Genomic DNA, 21,699 nt, shown 5'->3' on the forward strand with positions numbered 1-21,699 from the left:
TATTTTCAGTGAAAGAGAGAGAGCCAGAGACAGAGACACTATAGAAGAAGAGAGAGACAGAGATTCACAGAGAGGCACAAGTGTCTCTTAGTTGCCATGGACACCAAGAAAGCTGACTTGAGGCTGTGCAGAAAGAATTTCTCACAATTCACACACACTAACAAACACATACACACAGCACCATTGCCACCACCCACTTTTCTCTTCAGCTTTCTCCCTTCCAACTGGGATGGTGGAGTTTAGACAGAAAAATGCCTGTATGAGAAAGAGAAAATGGTATACAAATGGTGTGCTTCTAACAGAATGACTGCGGTAATCGGTGCACAGTTTTCTGATGTTGTTGTGTGATAAGTATGCATTGTAGGATAAAACTGTTCTTTATTGAATGCAGGTGTGAAAGCACAGCACTCAATTGGAGAAGCGGAGGAGGATGAAAGCGGGATCGCGAACATACTGGTTACAGTTGACTGTGAGTCGTGCATGTCTTTGATGGCATGAACACTGCTGGAATCTGTGCTCTTTTTTGAGAGCAGGCAGAAAGCACATGAAGGCTCACTCATCTCTCCTCTACTCCCCCGAATTCTTATATATTCTGTGTGCGTGTGTGTGTGTGTGTGTGTGCGTGTGCGTATATTGTCATTCTAATGCCACCATATTTGCAATGCTTATACCTTCACGTATATACTACTCGACAAACGGGGCCAAAATAATCATAATTGAAAGATGATCATACTGCAGTTGCGTGGATGCACTGAGATGGAAGGCTCTGATCATGTGTCTCACTGATTGAACTTCATACAGTTGTAGATGTAGGATATGATTGGACCCCCTGATCAATTAGTCTGTTCTGATGTAGGCTATGATTGGACCTCCTGATCAATCAGTCTGTTCTGATGTAGGCTATGATTGGACCCCCTGATCAATCAGTCTGTTCTGATGTAGGATATGATTGGACCCCGTGATCAATCAGTCTGTTCTGATGTAGGATATGATTGGACCCCGTGATCAATTAGTCTGTTCTGATGTAGGAAATGATTGGACCCCGTGATCAATCAGTCTGTTCTGATGTAGGATATGATTGGACCCCGTGATCAATCAGTCTGTTCTGATGTAGGATATGATTGGACCCCGTGATCAATCAGTCTGTTCTGATGTAGGATATGATTGGACCTCCTGATCACTCAGTCTAGTCTGATGTGGCTATGATTGGACCCTGCCCTCAATCAGTCTGTTCTGATGTAGGCTATGATTGGACCCCCTAATTGTTCGGTTCAAAGTAACTGACATGCCTGATAGTTATTTTTTTCCTATCAACCGTGTTTTCATACTGGTGTTCAGACAAAATGGTCAGCATAGTTGTTTCTTCGCAGCACATTATGTACAACAAAGGCAACCTGCAAAGACACTATGTCAGAACTGGAAGCCAAATTAGTGCTGTATATGCTTCCTATACTGTGTATTGTTCCATCTCCCAACCTCACTAAAGATGCGGTTTCTCTTCCTTCCTGTGATGTAGAAGAATGGTTTGATGTGCTGTTGCATGAGAAGTTATTGCACATACTGTAGATCATAATTGTTGTATTAATTATACCTTGGTGGTGACCTAGGTTCGAACCAAATTATTACAGTGGCTTAGTATACTGTATGTGCTGTATGTACAGTGCACTCAAAGTATTTATACCCCTTGACTTTTTCCACAATTTGTTGTTACAGCCTTATTCTAAAATTCATTAAATAGTTTGATGAGGGGAAAACAATCTACCCACAATGACAACGCAAAAACTATTATTTTGAAATTCTTGCAAATGTATTTAAAATAAAAAACAGAAATACCTTAAGGCTCGGCAGGACAGTTGTAAATCATGCAGCGCGTTATGTCAAGATCGCAGATTTTGGAGAAACAACAAACGTCGGTAAATATAAGTGTCTTATATCGGCTGAAAGCTTAAATTCCTGTTAATATAACTGCACTGTCCACTTTACAGTAGCTATTACTGCAAAAAAATGACATGCTATTGTTTGAGGAACATGGGGAAATGTGTACTTACATTCTGAAATCTTGTTCTGATTTATCATCCAAAGGGTCCCAGAGATAACATGAAGGGTCGTTTTGTTAGATAAAATAAATGTTCATCTCCTAAAAAGGTCCATATAGCACGCACAATATATTTTGTATTTGAACATCTGTATGAAAATCTCACCCTTAACGTTGTTTGAACGAGTCAAATCACATTCGTATGTATTCCTCAGAAATCCTAAAAGGTCACAAGACTTCACTATTTCATTAGGATTGTAGTATATCCTATAGGACACCATTTATGGTCAGAGAGCGATGCCCTCATGGCACGCTGAAGTTGCGGCCATCACTCGAACGACTGTATCTTTGTCAAATAAGCACCAATTGTGGTCAAACAAAGCTAGCTAGATACTCCCATAAAGCCCACCTTATTGGCTATCTGGAAACCATGTAAATGTAGGCACTAACCTTGTACGACAGCATGCCTTTTCATTTTGGACAAAAATTATAAGAATATTCAGAGTTATGAAGTTATGAAAACAGGTTGTTTTGCAAATGTTGAACTTATAATACGGCTAATAGTACTTGGAAAGCTAAATCAAAGTCCAAGTATACAGATTTGATGATATTCTTGCAGAAAAATTGAATATTAATGTGAATGTCTCCTTCACGATTTGCCCAAATGTACCTGGGGACTTCACACTAAAAGTCTTGAGGATCAGTCATACTCCAAGTTATCCATCTGCACGTACACTGCTACCATCTTGTGGACACTATCGGAATTACAACCAGAGTGATGGCTAAAACAGTGACCTTTCTCTTCCATTTCAAAGATGGTGGTAAAAAAAAACACTGAATGTATTTTTCTTTGTATTTTCTTCTACCAGATCTATTGCATTATATTCTCCTATAATCAATTCACATTTCCACAAACTTCAAAGTGTTTCCTTTCAAATGCTACCAAGAACACCTTTTTCAGGACCTGAGGTACAGGCAGTTAGATTTGGTTATGTCATTTTGGCAAAATGTAAAAAAGGGGGCTATCTCTTAGAAGTTTTTTAGATAGATATTCAGACTCGAAATTGAGCTCATGATAATCCTTGATGCTTCTACAACTGGAATGGCGTCCACCTGTGGATGAGTTCCAGAGTTATTCTGTGGAGATGGGAGAACCTTCTAGAATGACAACCATCTCTGCAGCACTCCACCAATCAGGCGTTTATGTCAGAGTGGACAGACGGAAGCCATTCCTTAGTAAAAAGCACATGACAGCCCGCTTGGAGTTTGCCAAAAGGCACATAAAGAACTCATGTGAAACAAGATTCTCAACTCTTTGGTCTGAATGCCGAGCGTCACGTCTGAAGGAAAGCTGGCATCTCTACGGTGAAGCATGGTGGTGGCAGCATCAGGCTGTGTGGATCTTTTTCAGTGGCAGGGACTGGGAGACTAGTCAGGATCGAGGGAAAGAAGAATGGAGCAAAGTACAGTGAGATCCTTGATGAAAGACCTGCTTCAAAGTGCACAGGATCTCAGACTGGGGTGAAGGTTCACCTTCCAACAGGACAAAGACCCGAGCACACAGTCAAGACAATGCAGGAATGGCTTCGGGACAAGTATCTGAATCTCCTTGAGTGGCCTAACCAGAGCCCCGACTTGAACCCGATCAAACATCTCTGGAAAGACCTGAAAATAGCTGTGCAGCATCACTCCCCATCCAACCTGTCAGATATTGAGAGGATCTGCAGAGAAGAATGGGAGAAACTCCCCAGATACAGGTTTTCCAAGCTTGTAGTGTCAAACCCAAGAAGACTTGAGGCTGCCAAAGGTAGCTTCATCTGTTACGAACCAGCTCGAAGCCCGTAACAAAAAGGGAGACACCGTGGCGATAAGGAATAACAAAAATATATTTATTAACTGAGGTAAGCTATATACGTACAAATAAACCTATATACAAATGGTGTGTGTAGTCAATAATCAGTAGTGTAAGTGAGTGGTTGCGTGTATAGATGTGATAATGAGGAGTGCTGAAAGATGCCAAAGCACGCAAACAAACCAGTCACAAAAATGCCACAACCAAAATTCAACAGTGTGTCTGCATGGAGAGAGTCTCCTCAATGAATGGGGAAAAGGACTATTTAACCCAGGACACACCCGGGCCTAGGTGTGTCCCATTTTGCTGACGACCCTCCCAGCTCTGCCCACCGACACCAGAGCAAAGAGAAAGAATACGGCAGACAGAGTGGGAGGGTCGTCACACAACAAAGTACTGAGTAAAGTGTCTGAATACTTACGTACATTTTTGATAAAACATGTATAAGCCTGGGGTATTGTATGGGGTATTGTATGTAGATTGATGAGGGGAAAAACGATTTAATACATTTTAAAATAAGTCTATAACGTTACAAAATGTGGAAAAAGTCAAAGGGTCTGAGTTCTTTCCGAATGCACTGTATATGACAATGTTCCATTGAAATGTTGGGGCGGCAGGTGGCCTAGTGGTTAGAGTGCTGGACTAGTAACCAAAAGGTCAAATCCCTGAACTGACAAGGTCGTTCTGTCATTATGCCCCTGAACAAGGCAGTTAACCCACTGTTTCTAGGCCACCATTGAAAATAAGAATTCATTTTTAACTGACTTGCCCAGATAAATAGAGGTAAAATAAATATATATTAAAATAGACTTGGATCATGGGAATAACCAAACCCTGGTTTCTCTTCAAATGAATTATACAAAACAAAGAAGTCTATGATTTCACTGAATGACGAATACATACATTTTTTTGCCCTTTGGTGCAATTTTCAGTCTTCATACAAAACTCAAAATAGATCATCAAAAAGGCAGTTGTTTCAAAACTCTGAGCACAATTTCAATTGCCAAAGTACAATACACAAAAGCACAGTTACTTTTTGACCTAGAAATACATGTTTGACATCCCAATACATGTTAATAGAAACTAAATGCTTTTCACAATGCAGTGATCACATTACTTTTGATATGATTATATTCTCTTTTGTTAAAATACATTTTACTATTACTTAAACCGACTGCTTTTAATTGCTGATCACTTAAACGTTTGGTAAACCTGTAGATTTTTACAGGTAAACTGGTTTGTCTAATACAGATTTTCAAAACTAAATAATGAAAATGTCTGTAAAGTAGGGGGGGGTTATACTGATTTACTAAAACTGCATTGGCCATGTCGTCCAAAAAGCTATACTATTGACTCACCTGTCCATAGAACATTCTTCCAAGTGTCTTGATGATCATCCAGGTGCTTCCAGGTGCTTTCTTTTTTTTGCAAACTTGAGTTAACGTTTTGGACGAGATGGGAACCATTATGTCTGGTGAAAACCAAACACTGCATTACACAGTAAGAACTTCATACCAACGGTCAAGTATGTGTGGTGGTTTGGAGATGCTTTTCTGCCTCAGGACCTTCACGACTTAGGAATTATGCTCTGTATCAGTGAATTCTACAGGAGAATGTCAGGCCATCCGTCTGTGAGCTGAAGCGCAATCAAGACGACATGAAAATTGTTAAAAAGCAACAAATTGGACGTTTTGGAATAGCCTTGTCAAAATCCAGATCTAATCCCAATTCTGATGTTGTTGTGGGACTTGAAACGAGCAGTTCATGCTTAAAAACCCCAAAATGCCACTGAGTTTTAAAGCAGTGCGGCATGCATTTCTGGAAGGCATAAAATGTGACATATTGTGACCCCAATGGCCTGAGCCTGATCTAATAGCCCAACCGTCTGTATTTCTCACATGCCCCTGATTGATAAATGGTTCAAGATGTGGCCCGTAATCCCACCCCCATCCTTTCAGTCAAAACCTCTTCACTCTCCCATCTCCTTGCTCCCCTCTCCCTTCTACTCTACTCTCCCCTCCACTGTGTTGTGGGAGACTGATCAACAACCACAGGAAGCATTTGGTTGCAGTCATTGCAGCTATAAGTGCACACACTTTTCCCCCCCCTTTTTAATTTCACCTTTATTTAACCAGGTCGGCCAGTTGAGAACAAATTCTCATTTACAACTGCGACCTCGCCAAGATAAAGCAAAGCAGTGCGACACAAACAACAACACAGAGTTACACATATACTTTTCCACAGCAATCTATGCCATTTACGCAGCAGACATTTTTTACCTTTTGGTATGTGTCCCCAGTGGGAATCTAACCCACAACTCTGGTGGTGCTAATGCCATGCTCTCGTCTACTGAGCAACGCACAAGACCACTACAATACATGTTTACAATGGAAAATGTATGATTGCCATCTCCATGAGAGTAACAGCCTCATTCAGGCCATGGATGAGATATGCAATGACTTAAATCCAGACCTACAGTATTCAGGCTTGGATTCACCATGCCAAAAGGTCTTTCCCCAGGTGCATGAACAATGAGGATATTTACTGTGATTTCAATGACAACCTATGTCCAAATGCTCAATACAGGCTTGATACAAACTAATGCCTTAAAACACTAGGTTTCTTTAATTTGTTTAATTTGATTACATTGTAAAGAGGTCTTCAATGGTCACACCATTGACACACATGGGATAGAAATGTACATTTTATGTTTAGTCAATTTGAATGAGTAGTGGAAGAATTTGTACTGTAATATAGCTTATATCATCCAAAGGGTGAACTGGTTGTTAAAATAATGACATTGAGAAGATATCATTATGTTGAGTTTTGGTGATTAAACCAATGTACTCATTATATTTCACATTAAACATGTATTTTGGATCAATGGTTGTAAAGTGAATATAGTACCAAAGCGACAAAATAATGTTAACGTGTCCAATGGTGCTAAGCTTTATTTAATGTGTTGCTCTTTATGAGGTAACCATGCCCTCCGGGATGGAAAGGGTTTGCTCTCATTCATTATGGGAGTCTGATTCGACTCCTGTATAAGGCTCTATGGGGCTGGTAGCTTTAGCTCCATTGTGCTGCTTAAATAACTATTTGGTGCACAGGCTGTTTTCATTCATCTTTACAAAACTGCCTGGACAGGAATGTATTACATACACCTCAAGTCCCCTATAGTTCCATCTTTAGATCTATAGATCCAATACATATTCTGTACATGCATGCACACACACACACACACACACACACACACACACACACACACACACGGTTAATACAGTACCTGTCAATCACTGAAATGGACTGAGTAATTATTAAATTGACTGCACAATAAAAGAGGTGCTTACTGATCAATTGTACAAATCTACAATATAATTAGTTATCAACCAGCCTCACCATGCAGCCCTTAATGGCATTGACATACTGTATATCCCAAGATAAATAGGTAGAACAACAGTCCGTCCTGGCCACTATTATGTTGCACTCTCTCTAACATGTCCAAAGTTATAAACAGAACAGCATAGAATATAACTGAGAAAAACAATACAAAATAAATGCAGTAGCAGAAAACATGCACAGTCAACACCCCCAATTAGTTCGTTCTCAGGGCCAGTTCTATGGAAAGCCAGTTGGGCGTCAGTCTTGACGTGAGCATTGGGGGTTTAGTGTTGACGGCGCCGTTACTAAGCGGAGCGCTTTGAACGGTGGAGAGTCGGGATCGCGCTCGCTCATTGCGTTGATGGTGAGTTGAGAGACCGGCTGCGCGGCGCCGGTCATTCACGCATCGAGAGAGCGCAGGCACTTTTTCAACACCAATTGAGTGTGGACAGCGTACGGCGCCTCATAGCCTGTGAGTGCTCGGACATTCAACCTGTGGCTAAATTGTACGATAGAATACTTTTGATGGGGAAAACCCCACAATTGCATACTACACACTCGAAAGGGATACCCGACGTTTGGAAAGAAATAAAGGAATATTATGTTTTTTTGACCTAGTACTTACCTGTTCCTCCTCCGCTACCCTGGTTGGTTTTTCAGACAGCCAGAGTGGTGTTGAGCTGCTGGGTGTTGGTGACTCCGCTTCGGGTGGAGTGGTGCGCTGCTACTGGGGCTTCAGTTGACTCTCTGCCGGGAGGATTAGTGTGATTCTGCGGGGGCTAGTTGACTCTCTGCCGGGAGGATTAGTGTGATTCTGCGGGGGCTAGTCGACTCTCTGGTGGGCGGGGTGGTGTGGTGGTGCCATAGGAGCCCCTCCATTCAGAAGGATGCTGGTGGGAAATGCCTGGCGACAGAGAGGACGAGATTTGTCAAAAAGCACTAGAACTACTGTCTGATCTGTGCTCTAAAGGGGAAGTACAGAATGAGAACTGTCTGGATTTCATTTACCATTTCCGGGACCTCGCCAGACCACGCTACACGGACTCAGGTATTAATGCACCGGTCAATCAGTTTGAATTATACAAAGATGTAACTTTTTCTTCATGTGCTCTGAAATCTACATAACACTTTGATCTGAATATATTTTTCACAGATTACGCTTGGAGAGATAGGGTTCCACTTCTGCACTGATTACGCTTGGAGAGATAGGGTTCCACTTCTGCACTGATTACGCTTGGAGAGATAGGGTTCCACTTCTGCACAGATTACGCTTGGAGAGATAGGGTTCCACTTCTGCACAGATTACGCTTGGAGAGATAGGGTTCCACTTCTGCACTGATTACGCTTGGAGAGATAGGGTTCCACTTCTGCACTGATTACGCTTGGAGAGATAGGGTTCCACTTCTGCACAGATTACGCTTGGAGAGATAGGGTTCCACTTCTGCACAGATTACGCTTGGAGAGATAGGGTTCCACTTCTGCACAGATTACGCTTGGAGAGATAGGGTTCCACTTCTGCACAGATTACGCTTGGAGAGATAGGGTTCCACTTCTGCACTGATTACGCTTGGAGAGATAGGGTTCCACTTCTGCACAGAACTTGTTGCATGGCGATTAGGAGTGGGGGAATTATTTTATGCAGGATTTTGCAGGAACATTTGTTTGATAAAAAACAAAAGTCAGTTGGCTATTTTCAACCTGGCCAATAAATGTAGTGTGGGATATGTGCGCGCCATGGATCTTGTTATATGTGCCTTTATTTCTGGTGCACCTGAGGTGGATGGGGGATTGGGAGATGGAGGGTAGTGACTGGCCCGAGTTTGCGTAGTCCTTGGTCGCATTCATTGAAGCTTGAGCTCGCGTGATTCCCAATGCTATCTCATTTTTTGCATTGGCACATGGGATACAATATTCAGCCACACTAAAGATCTCAGCGGATTCGTTTTGTAATCCCAGACACATTCATCAAGGGTGAGCGGTGAGTGCATGCGTATGTGTGCTAGCCTCAGAAAGAAAGGGAGTCAGTGCTTATAGTGGAGCGATAATTTTGGGGAACCTAGCACGCCGAGCAAGCGCGTCTGGAGACGAGGGAGGAGTACATTCTTAGTAATACAGTATCACACTAACCCACGCAAACTGTTTGTGTGTGAGTGTGTGTGTTCCACTCTACACACTGATCCATGACTGCCTGTTGCAGACCCTGGTGATTACTAGAAGGTTCTCTGGAGGTTTCTGGAAGGCATAACATGTGACATTGTGACCCCAATGGCCTCAGCTTGATCTAATAACCCAACCTTCTGCATTTCTCACATGCCCCTGGTTGATGAATGGTTCAAGATGTGGTCCGTAACCCCATCCCCATCCCCATCCTTTCACTCAAAACATCTTGTCACTCTCCCATCTCCTTGCTCCCCTCTCTCCTCCCCTTCCCCCTATACTCCCTCTACCTTCTACTCTCTGTGCACTATCAGTCCCTGCTCCTCACCCCTATGCACCATTTGTTTCTCCCTTCAGCACTATTCTCTGTGCACTCTCTCTTCTCTCTCCATTCTCCCATCTGCATTGACAGCCAGGTGGAGTGTATGGTGGGGTTATTGAACTGCGATCATAGGCAGGTCCCCATGAGTCCACAGTCCCTGGTTTTATTTACATATCCAGCTGAGCCATGTCATCCTGTCCTGGATGACTGGCACCTCAATAAAACCAGAGAGAAATAAGGATGAAAGCGAGCAGAGAAAAAGATATAGGAAGATTGACAAGACTTTTTGCATTTGTCTCTGGCATTCAAAGATAATATGTGACCCAAACGGAGAGGTGTGTGTGTGTGTGTTTGTGTGTGTGTGTGTGTGTGTGTGGAGGGTTAAACCAACCATGGCTAACACATTTGCAGTGTTTGTACAGGCCAAGCGACTCCTTCACACCAGATCAGGTCAAAATGAATGTCTGCACCTTACTCAATGTTAATGCCACTGTTGAAGCTTACTATTTTAAATCATCTGGAGAATGGAAAAAAAAGATATAAGTTACATCAGATCTCTCACCTTTACCAAAATAACTTCACAGACATCTGCCAGCTGTCTATACATTAATGTAGTGCTGAGCATGTTGCTAAGCACTCAGACCCATTATGCACAATGTTGTGATTCTGGGCTATATGTATAACATATGCCATGTTGAGTCCTCAGTAATAGCAACCCCGGGGGAAATTAAGCTACTCTATCTTAAGCCAGATCATGGCCATACAGAGAGTGGCTGGGGAAAGAGAGTTCCCCTGCTGTGCTCACCTTGTAGACTTGATAGACTGAGAGCAGGACTTCCAGCTACTCAACACTGTTTACGTGTCGTTGCCACAGTATTATCAAACTCTACTTATAGATAATGTCTGTGATATATGCCTGTGAGGTTTTTGGTTGGCTGCAGCTCACTCACATTCACATACTGTAGCTAATCTACACTGAGTGTACAAAACTTTAAGAACACCTTCCTAATATTGAGTTAAAGATATGTTGTCTTGCCCATTCACTCTCTGAATGGCACACATACACAATCCCTGTCTCAATTGTCTCAAGGCTTAAAAATATTCCCCTTCAGCTACACTGGTTGAAGTGGATTTAACAAGTGACATCAATAAGGATCATAGTTTTCAGTCAAACTATGTCGTGGAAAGAGCAGGTGTTCCTAATGTTTTGTAAACTCAGTGTATATTGACTGCTATTGCTGCTTCTGATTTATTGAGGAGCGGTGTAGGTAATGTAGATGATTACATATCAGTTTGTTATAGGGGCACACTAATTAGTGCTTCCTAACTAATCTCTCACTAATTCAACATCAAACAATCTGTAAGGCACCTTAGAGCATCACAAAGGAATACTACTGTAAGTCCAAGGTAATGCTTAAAAATTGGCAGTACCCCCCCCCCTTTCTGTTGGATGTTTTTGTTAGCTATCGGAGTCATTTGAGTCTTTCCAGATATACTATGAATCTTTACCTCTGGCATCCTGCCATGTAAACCACCACTAGGCCTTTGGATCAATGTGCTCTCAGGCTATCACCCTCATCTCTGCGCTCAATAGCCACTGTCCAATCAGATGCCACAGTGTGATCTAAACACAACTCACCCCTGGTGTACCATGTCTTTGGTTGGTTGTGCCACACAGGTGACAGGAGTGTCTTTCCACATTTTGTCGTTAGACAGTTGTGCATCATTTTTTACTGTTGCTGATGATTGTCAAACAGCTGTCTTCACTATCTTCACCCCTGTGGAGGTACAGTATGTAAAAGGCTATAAGATTTCATTAAGATGTGGTCACTGAGATACAGAGAAACATGGTATCTCACAAACCCAAACCTTGTTTTAGACAAGATAACATCCCGAGTGTTCTCTTGCATAGCCCTGTCTGTGCTTAGTCATTTAGCATATATATATATTTTTATAACTCCCCCAGTGGATTAATTAGACAAATCGTAATTTAATATGCCACAATTGAAGTAAACCCACAGGGTTTCATAAACAAACGGACAAACAGGGCTAGAGAATGGGACAGCATATGGACAAATATGGTGAACTACATGGTACAATACTGTATGATGCACAACAAAACAATTGGTCTGTTTTGTGAATGCCTCTAGAAAATCTGACCATTTTACTCCCATAAAGATAGCTAGGCAAAATGCCTAGCCTCTGCAGGTGTGTCATTATGTGTAGTAGTGATAAGTTTTGATTTACTCTGCAGTTCGGAAGGTGTACGTTAGTTAGGTGTCATGCATTGTGTTCCATTGACCCTCCAAGTTCAAGGGGTGACAGCTGTACCCCAATTATGAATTCCCAATGACACTGATTAATCTCTTTGAAGATCTTTGGCGGCACTTCCCTCTCTTCAGAAGAGTTCCCAGAGAGTGATCTCATCATCACTTCACTTCCTGGGATTTCTTTGGAGACGAACTGCAAGATAAATCAGAAGGCACTTTGTGACTGTCGTCTTTGTGCCCCCCCCCCCCAGTGACTGGGGACCTTGTGCCAGTGTGAATGAGCACACTATTATTCATCACAACACCTTGAAATCTAAATCTTTTATTTGTGATATTTCAGGCTGCAGTGATATGGCCAAAACGTGCCTGCAACCGATGTTGCATGGAAACGCAGTAAACCCTAAACAGTCTCTCTAGCTCATTCTGAATGTGAGCAGTACTGCAGTGCTCTGTAATTATGATGAAGCTGACACAAATTTCACATTCATAGGACTGACACTGCTTCCTACAAGACCGTTAATGGGGACAACAAAGTGCAACGCATCAATAGCATCATCAACATACAACTACACAACATATTGCAAGTCATGCTCTAAAAGCTGTCACATTAAAATATATTTACAGGATTACTTGCAGGAGTTTCACAAGGCTTCTCACACTGTATACATACATGTAGTATCTTAGTTTAAACCGTGTAGAGGATGAGGACCAACCTAGAAATAGTTAGATTCTCCATTGGGCATAAGTCCATTCTATCAACTCCTCCTGACCTGGAAACCGATAAGTCATTGCCATATGTAGGAGAATATAAGGACACAAGGCGAGACACAAATGCAGACACAGGAAGCAGATAGATTACTAAATAGGAGCTCAACCGTGGGGTAGGAAAAAGGTAGGTCGGGGACAGGCGAGAGTTCATAAACCGGGACAGAGTCCAAAACAGTACCAGACAAAGGGCAGTCTCGAGGTCAGGCCAGGCAGGGGTTTAGTAACCAGATCCGAGTTCAAACAGTGCAAGGGGATGGGCAGGCTTGAAGACAGAACAGGTAGAGTGGTCAGGCAGGCAGGGTCGGAGTCAGAACAGGCAAGTGTCAAAACCAGGAGAACTACACACAAAAGAGACCGGGGAAAAAATAGGAGCAAGGAAAACTGCGGGTTGACTTAGCAAACAAGACAAACTGACACAGAGAGACAGGAAACACAGGGACATATACATCGGGGATAATACGCGACACACTGAGGGGGTGGAGACAATCACAAGGACAGGTGAAACAGATCAGGGTGTGACGGGAGAATATCAATTTGTTAGTAGGTGAACAAAGGAGTTCGCTCCTCTCCTCGATAGCCTCTTCCGGCCGAGAATTCTTACGTATATCCTACCGGATTCCTAATCTAATAAAATGTCTATAAAATGTCTGGTAGAGCTAGCAAAATGTGTTTGTACCACGTTATACATAGTTTGCCTAATGACGCACTTGTGGAGGAGAATCTCATTTCATTCAAGCGCATTTGTTTCCACTCAGTTACATTGACATTTTTCAAAAGGAGGCAGAAGAGAATGGAGGAGAGGATGCATCCTTGAACAATTCACAATTTCTTTAAAAATAAGTTGAAATTGAAAACATTGGTGTTCACATGTGTATTTCATTGATTTACAACGGCACAGGACCACTTAAGTCCAAAATTGGCATGGACAAATTATAAAAAATTCGAACTAATTTGGTTGGAGGCAAGTGATTCTCAGCAAGTGTAAATTACCTCACCTGTGCCAACAGGGCAAAAATAGCCATTAAACCAGCCATTCAACCAGTTGAGTTGAGATCTGGTGACTGAGACATCCATGGCATATGGTTTACATCATGTTTATGCTCATCAAACCAAATTAACTCAGGATCCCCACTCGTGTGGAAGCTCATGCTTTCAATATAATTTGTATCCCCCATTTACTCAAGTGTTTCCATTATTTTGGCAGTTACCTGTATGATGTGGTTAGTTGGTACGTAAAATACCTATCCAGGCATAAGATCTGCAACCCCTGGGCAGAGGAGCCCTTTACCTGCACCAACAGCTCTCCTTGGATGAGGAGAAGACGTTGGGCATCGGTAAAGGACCTGGTATAAACCATTCAAACCTTTTGTTACGCTCGTTAGATGAATTAGACCAAGGTGCAGCGTGGTAGGCGAACATCTTACCTTATTAAAAATGAACAGCAAAAAATAACAAAATACCAAACAAACGTAAAGTTCTGCAGACTACACAGCACCTATACAAAATCAAGATCCCACAAACTAAAGGGGAAAAAAAGCTGCCTAAGTATGATCCACAATCAGAGACAACGATAGACAGCTGCCTCTGATTGGGAACCATATCAGGCCAAACAAAGAAATAGGAAACTAGAATGCCCACCCAAATCACACCCCGACCTAACCAAATAGAGAAATAAAAAGGCTCTCTAAGGTCAGGGCGTGACACCTCTAAACAGGTATTCTGTTCTCTATGAACATAGCCTTGGTTAGTGCAAACCTTTATACTGTATACACAGTCTATGTCTATGGCATAAACATTAGAGTTTACAATACTAAGGCTCAACATTTCAAATGGAATTATATTTTAAGAAGACATACTTGCCATTTCTTATTACCCTACAAGCATAAGGTTATTATCTTGAATTAGATATATCTGGTATGTTTGTGGCAAACAATTTAGCAAACAATGAGTTCTGTGAGGAGAAATGAACAGAAATGTCCGACGTCGTCACACCATTTTAAACTCTTACAGAGGATCCATCAATACTTTAATCCCCCAAAATAGCTGTTAAATATCACCTGCACGCCAGGTATATCTAAATATAGATGATTTTAGCATGACGAGGGGCTTAGAACCCAAGATGGGTCAATAGATTACCATAGAATGTTTCCCCACAACACATTGTCTTGCTCTATTCTTCTCAGTCAAGGACAGTGGATTACAGCAGTGCCACCATCAGGACCATGGCCTCATATGGGACTCCAGAGGAGATAATTAAACAACTTTGGATAATTCCTAATTAAGTTTGTCACGCTCTCTCTTTATTTTTTTTATAAGGGAGGATGAGAAGTTCCTGCAAGCCATGTTTTTTCAATTAGTGCACAGTGATTTAATTAGTCTTATGCCGTTCCTTGTGGTGTGTCTTTAATGGCACGCAGCTAGAGAAGCACACAGGCAACTATGACTTATATGGTACATGACCAAAAATACGTGGACACCTGCTTGTCAAATATTTCACTCCAAAATCATGGGCATTAAAATGGAGTTGGTCCCCACTTCGCTGCTGTAATAGGCTCCACTCTTCTGGGAAGGCTTTCCACAAGAGCATTAGTGAGGTCAGGCACTGAAGTTGGGAAATTAGGCCTGGCTTGCAGTTGGCATTCCAATTCATCCCAATGGTGCTCGATGGGGTTGAGGTCAAGGCTCTGTGCAGGCCAGTCAAGTTCTTCCACACCGATCTCGACAAACCATTTCTGTATGGACCTCGCTTTGTGCATTGTCATGCTGAAACACGAAAGGGCCTTCCCCAAACTGTTGACACAAAGTTGGAAGCACAGAATCGTCTAGAATGTCATTATGTGCTGCAGCGTTAAGATTTCCCTTCATTGGAACTAAGGGGCTTAGCCCGAAACATGAAAAACAGCGCCAAACCATTATTCCTCCTCCATCAAATGATGAATTAGGGCAGGTAGCATTCACCTGGCATCCGCCAAACCCAGATTTGTCTGTCAAACTGCCAGATGAGGAAGCGTGATTCATCACTCCAGAGAACGCGTATCCAATGCTCCAGAGTCCAATGGCGGCGAGTTAGAAATGTTGTGAAATTATATATACGTTTTTTTTTTTTTACTTGTCCTTTAGTTAACCAGGTAGACCAGTTGAGAACAAGTTCTCATTTACAACTGCGACCTGGCCAAGATAAAGCAAAGCAGTGCGACAAAAACAACAACACAGAGTTACACATGGGATAAACAAATGCACAGTCAATAACACAATAGAAAAAGTCTACGTACAGTGTATGCAAATGTAGTAAGATTAGGGAGGTAAGGCAATAAATAGGCCATAGAGGCGAAATAATTACAATTTAGCATTAACATTGGAGTGATGGATGTGCACGTGATGATGTTCAAGTAGAGATACTGTGGTGCAAAAGAGCAACCAAAAACAAAAAAACAATATGGAGATGAGGTAGTTTGTTGTGTTATTTACAGATGGGCTGTATACAGGTAAGCTGCTCTGACAGCTGATGCTTAAAATTAGAGAGGGAGATATGTCTCCAGCTTCAGTGATTTTTGCAATTCGTTCCAGTCATTGGCAGCAGAGAACTGGAAGGAAAGGCGGCCAAATGAGTTGTTGGCTTGGGGATCACCAGTGAAATATACAAATCAAATCAAATTTTATTTGTCACATACACTTGGTTGGCAGATGTTAATGCGAGTGTAGCGAAATGATAGTGCTTCTAGTTCTGACCATGCAGTAATATCTAACAAGTAATCCAACCTAACAATTTCACATTCAACTACCTTGTACACACACACATGTAAAAGAATGAATAAGAATATGTACATATAAATATATGGATGAGTGATGGCTGAACGACATAGGCAAGATGCAGTAGATGGTATAGAGTACAGTATATACATATGAGATCAGTAATGTAGGTTATGTAAACATTATATAAAGTGGCTAGTGATACATTTATTACATCAAGTTTCCATTATTAAAGTGGCTGGAGTGATATATTTTACATCCTTTCCCATAAATTCCCATTATTGAAGTGGCTGGAGTTGAGTCAGTATTTTGGCAGCAGCCACTCAATGTTATTGATGGCTGTTTAACAGTCTGATGGCCTTGAGATAGAAGCTGTTTTTCAGTCTCTCGGTCCCCACTTTGATGCACCTCTACTGACCTCGCCATCCGGATGATAGCGGGGTGAACAGGCAGTGGCTCGGGTGGTTGTTATCCTTGATCTTTTTGGCCTTCCTGTGACATTGGGTGGTGTAGGTGTCCTGGAGGGCAGGTAGTTTGCCCCGATGATGCATTGTGCAGACCTCACTACCCTCTGGAGAGCCTTACGGTTGTGGGTGGAGCAGTTGCCGTACCAGGCGGTGATACAGACCGACAGGATGCTCTCGATTGTGCATCTGTAAAAGTTTGTGAGTGTTTTTGGTGCTGCGCCTTCTTCACCACACATTCTGTGTGGGTGTTGGGTGGACCAATTCAGTTTGTCCGTGATGTGTATACCGAGGAACTTAACTCCTTAACTCCACTACTGTCCTGTCGATGTGGATAGGGGGCTGTTTCCTGAAGTCCATGATCATCTCCTTTGTTTTGTTGACATTGAGTGTGAGGTTATTTTCCTGACACCACACTCCGAGGGCCCTCACCTCCTCCCTTTAGGCCTTCTTGTCGTTGTTGGTAATCAAGCTTACCACTGTAGTGTTGTCTGCAAAGTTGATGATTGAGTTGGAGGTGTGCATGGCCACACAGTTATGGGTGAACAGGGAGTACAGGAGAGGGCTGAGAATGCACCCTTGTGGGGCCCCAGTGTTGAGGATCAGCCGGGTGGAGATGTTGTTACCTACCCTCACCACTTCGGGGCGGCCCGTCAGGAAATCCAGGACCCAGTTGCACAGGGCGGGGTCGAGCTTAATGACGAGTTTGGAGGGTACTATGGTGTTAAATGCTGAGCTGTAGTCGATGAACAGCATTCTCACATAGGTATTCCTCTTGTCCAGATGGGTTAGGGCAGTGTGCAGTGTGACTGCCATTGCATCGTCTGTGGACCTATTGGGGCGGTAAGCAAATTGGAGTGGGTCTAGGGTGTCAGGTAGGGTGGAGGTGATATGGTCATTATCTAGTCTCTCAAAGCACTTCATGATGACGGAAGTGAGTGCTACGGGGCGGGGCGATAGTCATTGAGCTCAGTTACCTTTGCTTTCTTGTGAACATGAACAATGATGGCCCTCTTGAAGCATGTGGGAACAGCAGACTGGGATAGGGATTGATTGAATATGTCCGTAAACACACTAGCCAGCTGGTCTGCACATGCTCTGAGGACGCAGCTGGGGATGCCGTCTGGGCCGACAGCCTTGCGAGGGTTAACACATTTAAATGTTTTACTCACGTTGGCTGTAGTGAAGGAGAGCCCGCAGGTTTTGTTAGCGGGCCGTGTCAGTGGCACTGTATTGTCCTCAAAGCGACCAAATAAGTTGTTTAGCTTGCCTGGGAGCAAGACATCGAGGTCCGTGACGGGGCTGGTTTTCCTTTTGTAGTCTGTTATTGACTGTAGATCCTGTCACATACCTCTTGTGTCTGAGCTGTAGAATTGTGAATGGCTACAGGTTTAGGGTTGTACCTGGTAGGTTCCTTGATATTTTGTGTGGGATTGAGTGATTAGATTGTAAGATGGCTGGGGTGTTAAGCATATTCCAGTTTAGGTCACCTAACAGTACGAGTGCTGAAGATAGATGGGGGGGCAATCAATTCACATATGGTGTCCCGGGTACAGTTGTGGGCTGAGGGGGTCTATAACAACGGTGAGAGACTTATTTCTTGAAAGGTGTATTTTTAAAAGTAGAAGCTTGAATTGTTTGGGCACAGACCTCGATAGTATGACAGAACTCTGCAGGCCATCGCTGCAGTAGATTACAACTCTGCCACCTTTGGCATATCTCTCTTGTCGGAAAATGTTGTAGTTGGGGATGGATATTTCAGAATTTTTGGTGACATTCCTAAGTCACGATTCAGACATTGTTGTTTTGTATTTTTGAAGTGTTCAGTTTCTTATTAAAAAGATGATCACTAAGCACGCTGGGCTTTGGTCCTCTCCTTCTTCCACCGACGACAGCCGTTACATATACCTTCGAAGACCAGCCGTTGTCGTAAACTCTGGCGTAGAAGAGGTTCATTCGCCATTGCAAATCCTACTTGACAGAGCCACGAGTGTTACGCATAGCAGTACATATTCAACAGCATTTTCAACAAGTTTATATATTTAAATTAGAAATCAGGAAAAGCTAAAACAAAGTCTAGGTATACAGATTTAACCCAAATTATAGAGGAAATTGATCGAGACAGCGAGACAGAGTTTCTTCAGGAAGATGAACCTTTCAGCGAAGCTAGTTTTGCTCATTTTAACTCCCAGCCGGACGTTTCTGCACAGCGGGGATGCCATGCTGGATTGGTAAATTCTAATGCTAATGTCATTGTTTGAAATTAATATGAAATATTATTCATTTGAGATTTTTTTTTTCTTATTTTATTGCAATATATAAAAATATAATCTGTAATGAAATGTGTAAAGTACACATTGGCCATACTGTGTGTGTGTGATATATTTTTAAAATTAATTTGACATAAACTTGGAATGGAACAGCACTTCACCATAGTGATTATGTTCCCTGTACGCTACATATACAGTATATCAGTTTATTTTACGTGTTGATACAGGTCTCATACGTGAAAGTATTGTTACTGATTTTTTAAATCTTTCACAGTGGCAGTGATTCTGATTATGAGCGGCCAATGTCTAGGTGTCCATCTCCCTCTGGAGCTGGTTCATCCAGCCGGACCCCTGCTGTCTCCGGCTCCACACCTACCCGGCCATCTAGAGTTGGGAAGTCAGTGACAAAGAAGAGGAGGTGGGGAAGAGAGAAACCTGCAGACAGAGGGCCAGAGGGTCGTTGGTACTCTGTGTTAGAAGATGATGTGGAACCAAATCCACCAGTTTTTAGACCCAAAAGGGCAGCCAGGACCTCAACTAGACATGACTGCAAAGTACAGCCCCCTTCAACTTTTTCAACTGTTTTTCACCTCGTCAGTTGTTAATTCCCTGGTGTCGAACACCAATAAGTACGGGGCTAAGAAGCAGGCAGGAAAGAAAGAGGCATGGAAGACATTTTCTGCTACTTTTCAATGGTCATTTACATGGGGCTGGTGAAGTTGAAAACTCTAAGGGACTACTGGAAAACATCAGCTCTCTATCAACTACCTTTCCCCATGACTACCATGTCTTGTAAAAGGTTCCTGACTTTCTCACGGGCGCTTCACATCAGTGACACAGAAGTTGATGGGGAGAATGACAAGAAGAGAGGCACACCAAGGTTTGATAGGCTATGTAAAATAAAACCTCTCTATCCCAGCATCGTTGATGCCTGCAAGACCTATTTTCAGCCCGCCCATAACCTGTCCATCGATGAGAGGATGGTAGCCTCAAAGGCCAGAATCAGCCTCAAACAATACATGCGTAACAAACCAACCAAATGGGGTTACAAGCTGATTGTTTTGGTTGATTCTGTGTGTGCCTACACTTGCATTTTTTTTGTTTATGAGGGGAAAAACAGTTTTGCTACCCGTAATGGACTGAGTTATGATTCCGTTATGGAGTTATTGGATTTTCAACTGCTGGGGAACGGCTACAAACTGTTTGTGAACAACTTCTACACAAGCCTTACCCTGTTAACAGAGCTGAGGAAGCGGGAGGTGTCGGCTTGTGGCACCATTCGTACCAACAGGGTGGGATTTCCAAAGACAAAGGTGAATGACATGCCTAAGCGGGCTGAGCGGGGTACCATGCAATGGATCCGTGAAGATGGCCTGCTGTTTGTGAAGTGGATGGAAACCAGAGAGGTGGTCATGTGCTCCAGTATCCACAAGTCCTTCAGTGGAGATCACATCGTCAGGCGTGTGAAGGATGGTGCCGGGTCATGGACCACAAAAAATGTCCCCATTTCAGCTGCTGTGAAGGACTACAACAAGAGCATGGGAGGTGTGGACCTGTCAGATGCGCTGATAGGATACTACAATGTTCTTCACAAGACCATGAAATGTTACAAAACATTTTTCTATCATTTCATTGACATTGCTGTGGTGAATTCCTTCATCCTCCAGAAGGAAATGGCCAAGAGCTGTGGACAGCCCCCCATCTCACAGCTAGCCTTCAGGGAGCTGCTCATCCAGGAGCTTGCTAGCTACAGCAAGTCCACTGCAGCACCTTCTGCTCCAACCAGTGGTGTTCACCTGCCCAGATTAATCTCTGCAGGCATGAATGTGCCACAGGGCAAAAAGGGCACAGTAGGGAGACGTCGTTGTGCCCTTTGTCACAGGAAATGCCCCATCACCTGCACCACCTGTTCAGTAAGCCTCTGCTTTACAGCAGAAAGAGACTGCTATGGGCCATGGCACCAGCAGCACAATATTGTGTAGAGGACTGAGGGTCTTCAAAATATTGTAAATAGAAAATGTGTAAATAGTTACCCTTGTTATTTGTTTGTTTCTTATTACTATTATTTTTTTCATATATATTTATTTGTATTTTTTGGGGCTGTGTTAGAATAGCATTTATGTATTTTGTATATAGTTCTTTCCTTCAAAATGTATCAATGTACCAATTCGGCCACTTGGGTACTTTTGGGTACATTTGGGTACATTTGTGTGGGACACCTGGGTGACTTCATGCTCAATGTCATGTAGCTCGCTCATTGTTGAAGTTATTGTCAGCTATTGTTGCCATCTTATGTTCTTCATTCAAACCATCCCCAGCATCCTATCTCTATGTTTGGCTGTTCTTGGTCATTTCAAAGATGACGCAGCAACAATAAAAAACAGAAAACGTATGTTTATTTCCTTGTATTGTCTTCTACCAGATCTATGT

General features: G+C 42.6%; 1 protein-coding gene across 1 annotated transcript in view; it reads left to right on the forward strand.

The window, feature by feature from the left end:
- Positions 1-7,622: 7,622 nt before the first annotated feature.
- Positions 7,623-21,699, forward strand: part of LOC135558359 (synaptotagmin-9-like) — a 41,777-nt gene continuing 27,700 nt past the window's right edge. The window contains exon 1 of the mRNA XM_064992109.1: positions 7,623-8,316. Coding sequence (XP_064848181.1) covers positions 8,169-8,316 — 148 coding nt within the window. The 5' untranslated portion in view covers positions 7,623-8,168. The remainder of the gene's footprint in view (positions 8,317-21,699) is intronic.

Source organism: Oncorhynchus masou, chromosome 2 (genome assembly GCF_036934945.1).
Source record: "Oncorhynchus masou masou isolate Uvic2021 chromosome 2, UVic_Omas_1.1, whole genome shotgun sequence".
Taxonomy (NCBI): domain Eukaryota; kingdom Metazoa; phylum Chordata; class Actinopteri; order Salmoniformes; family Salmonidae; genus Oncorhynchus; species Oncorhynchus masou.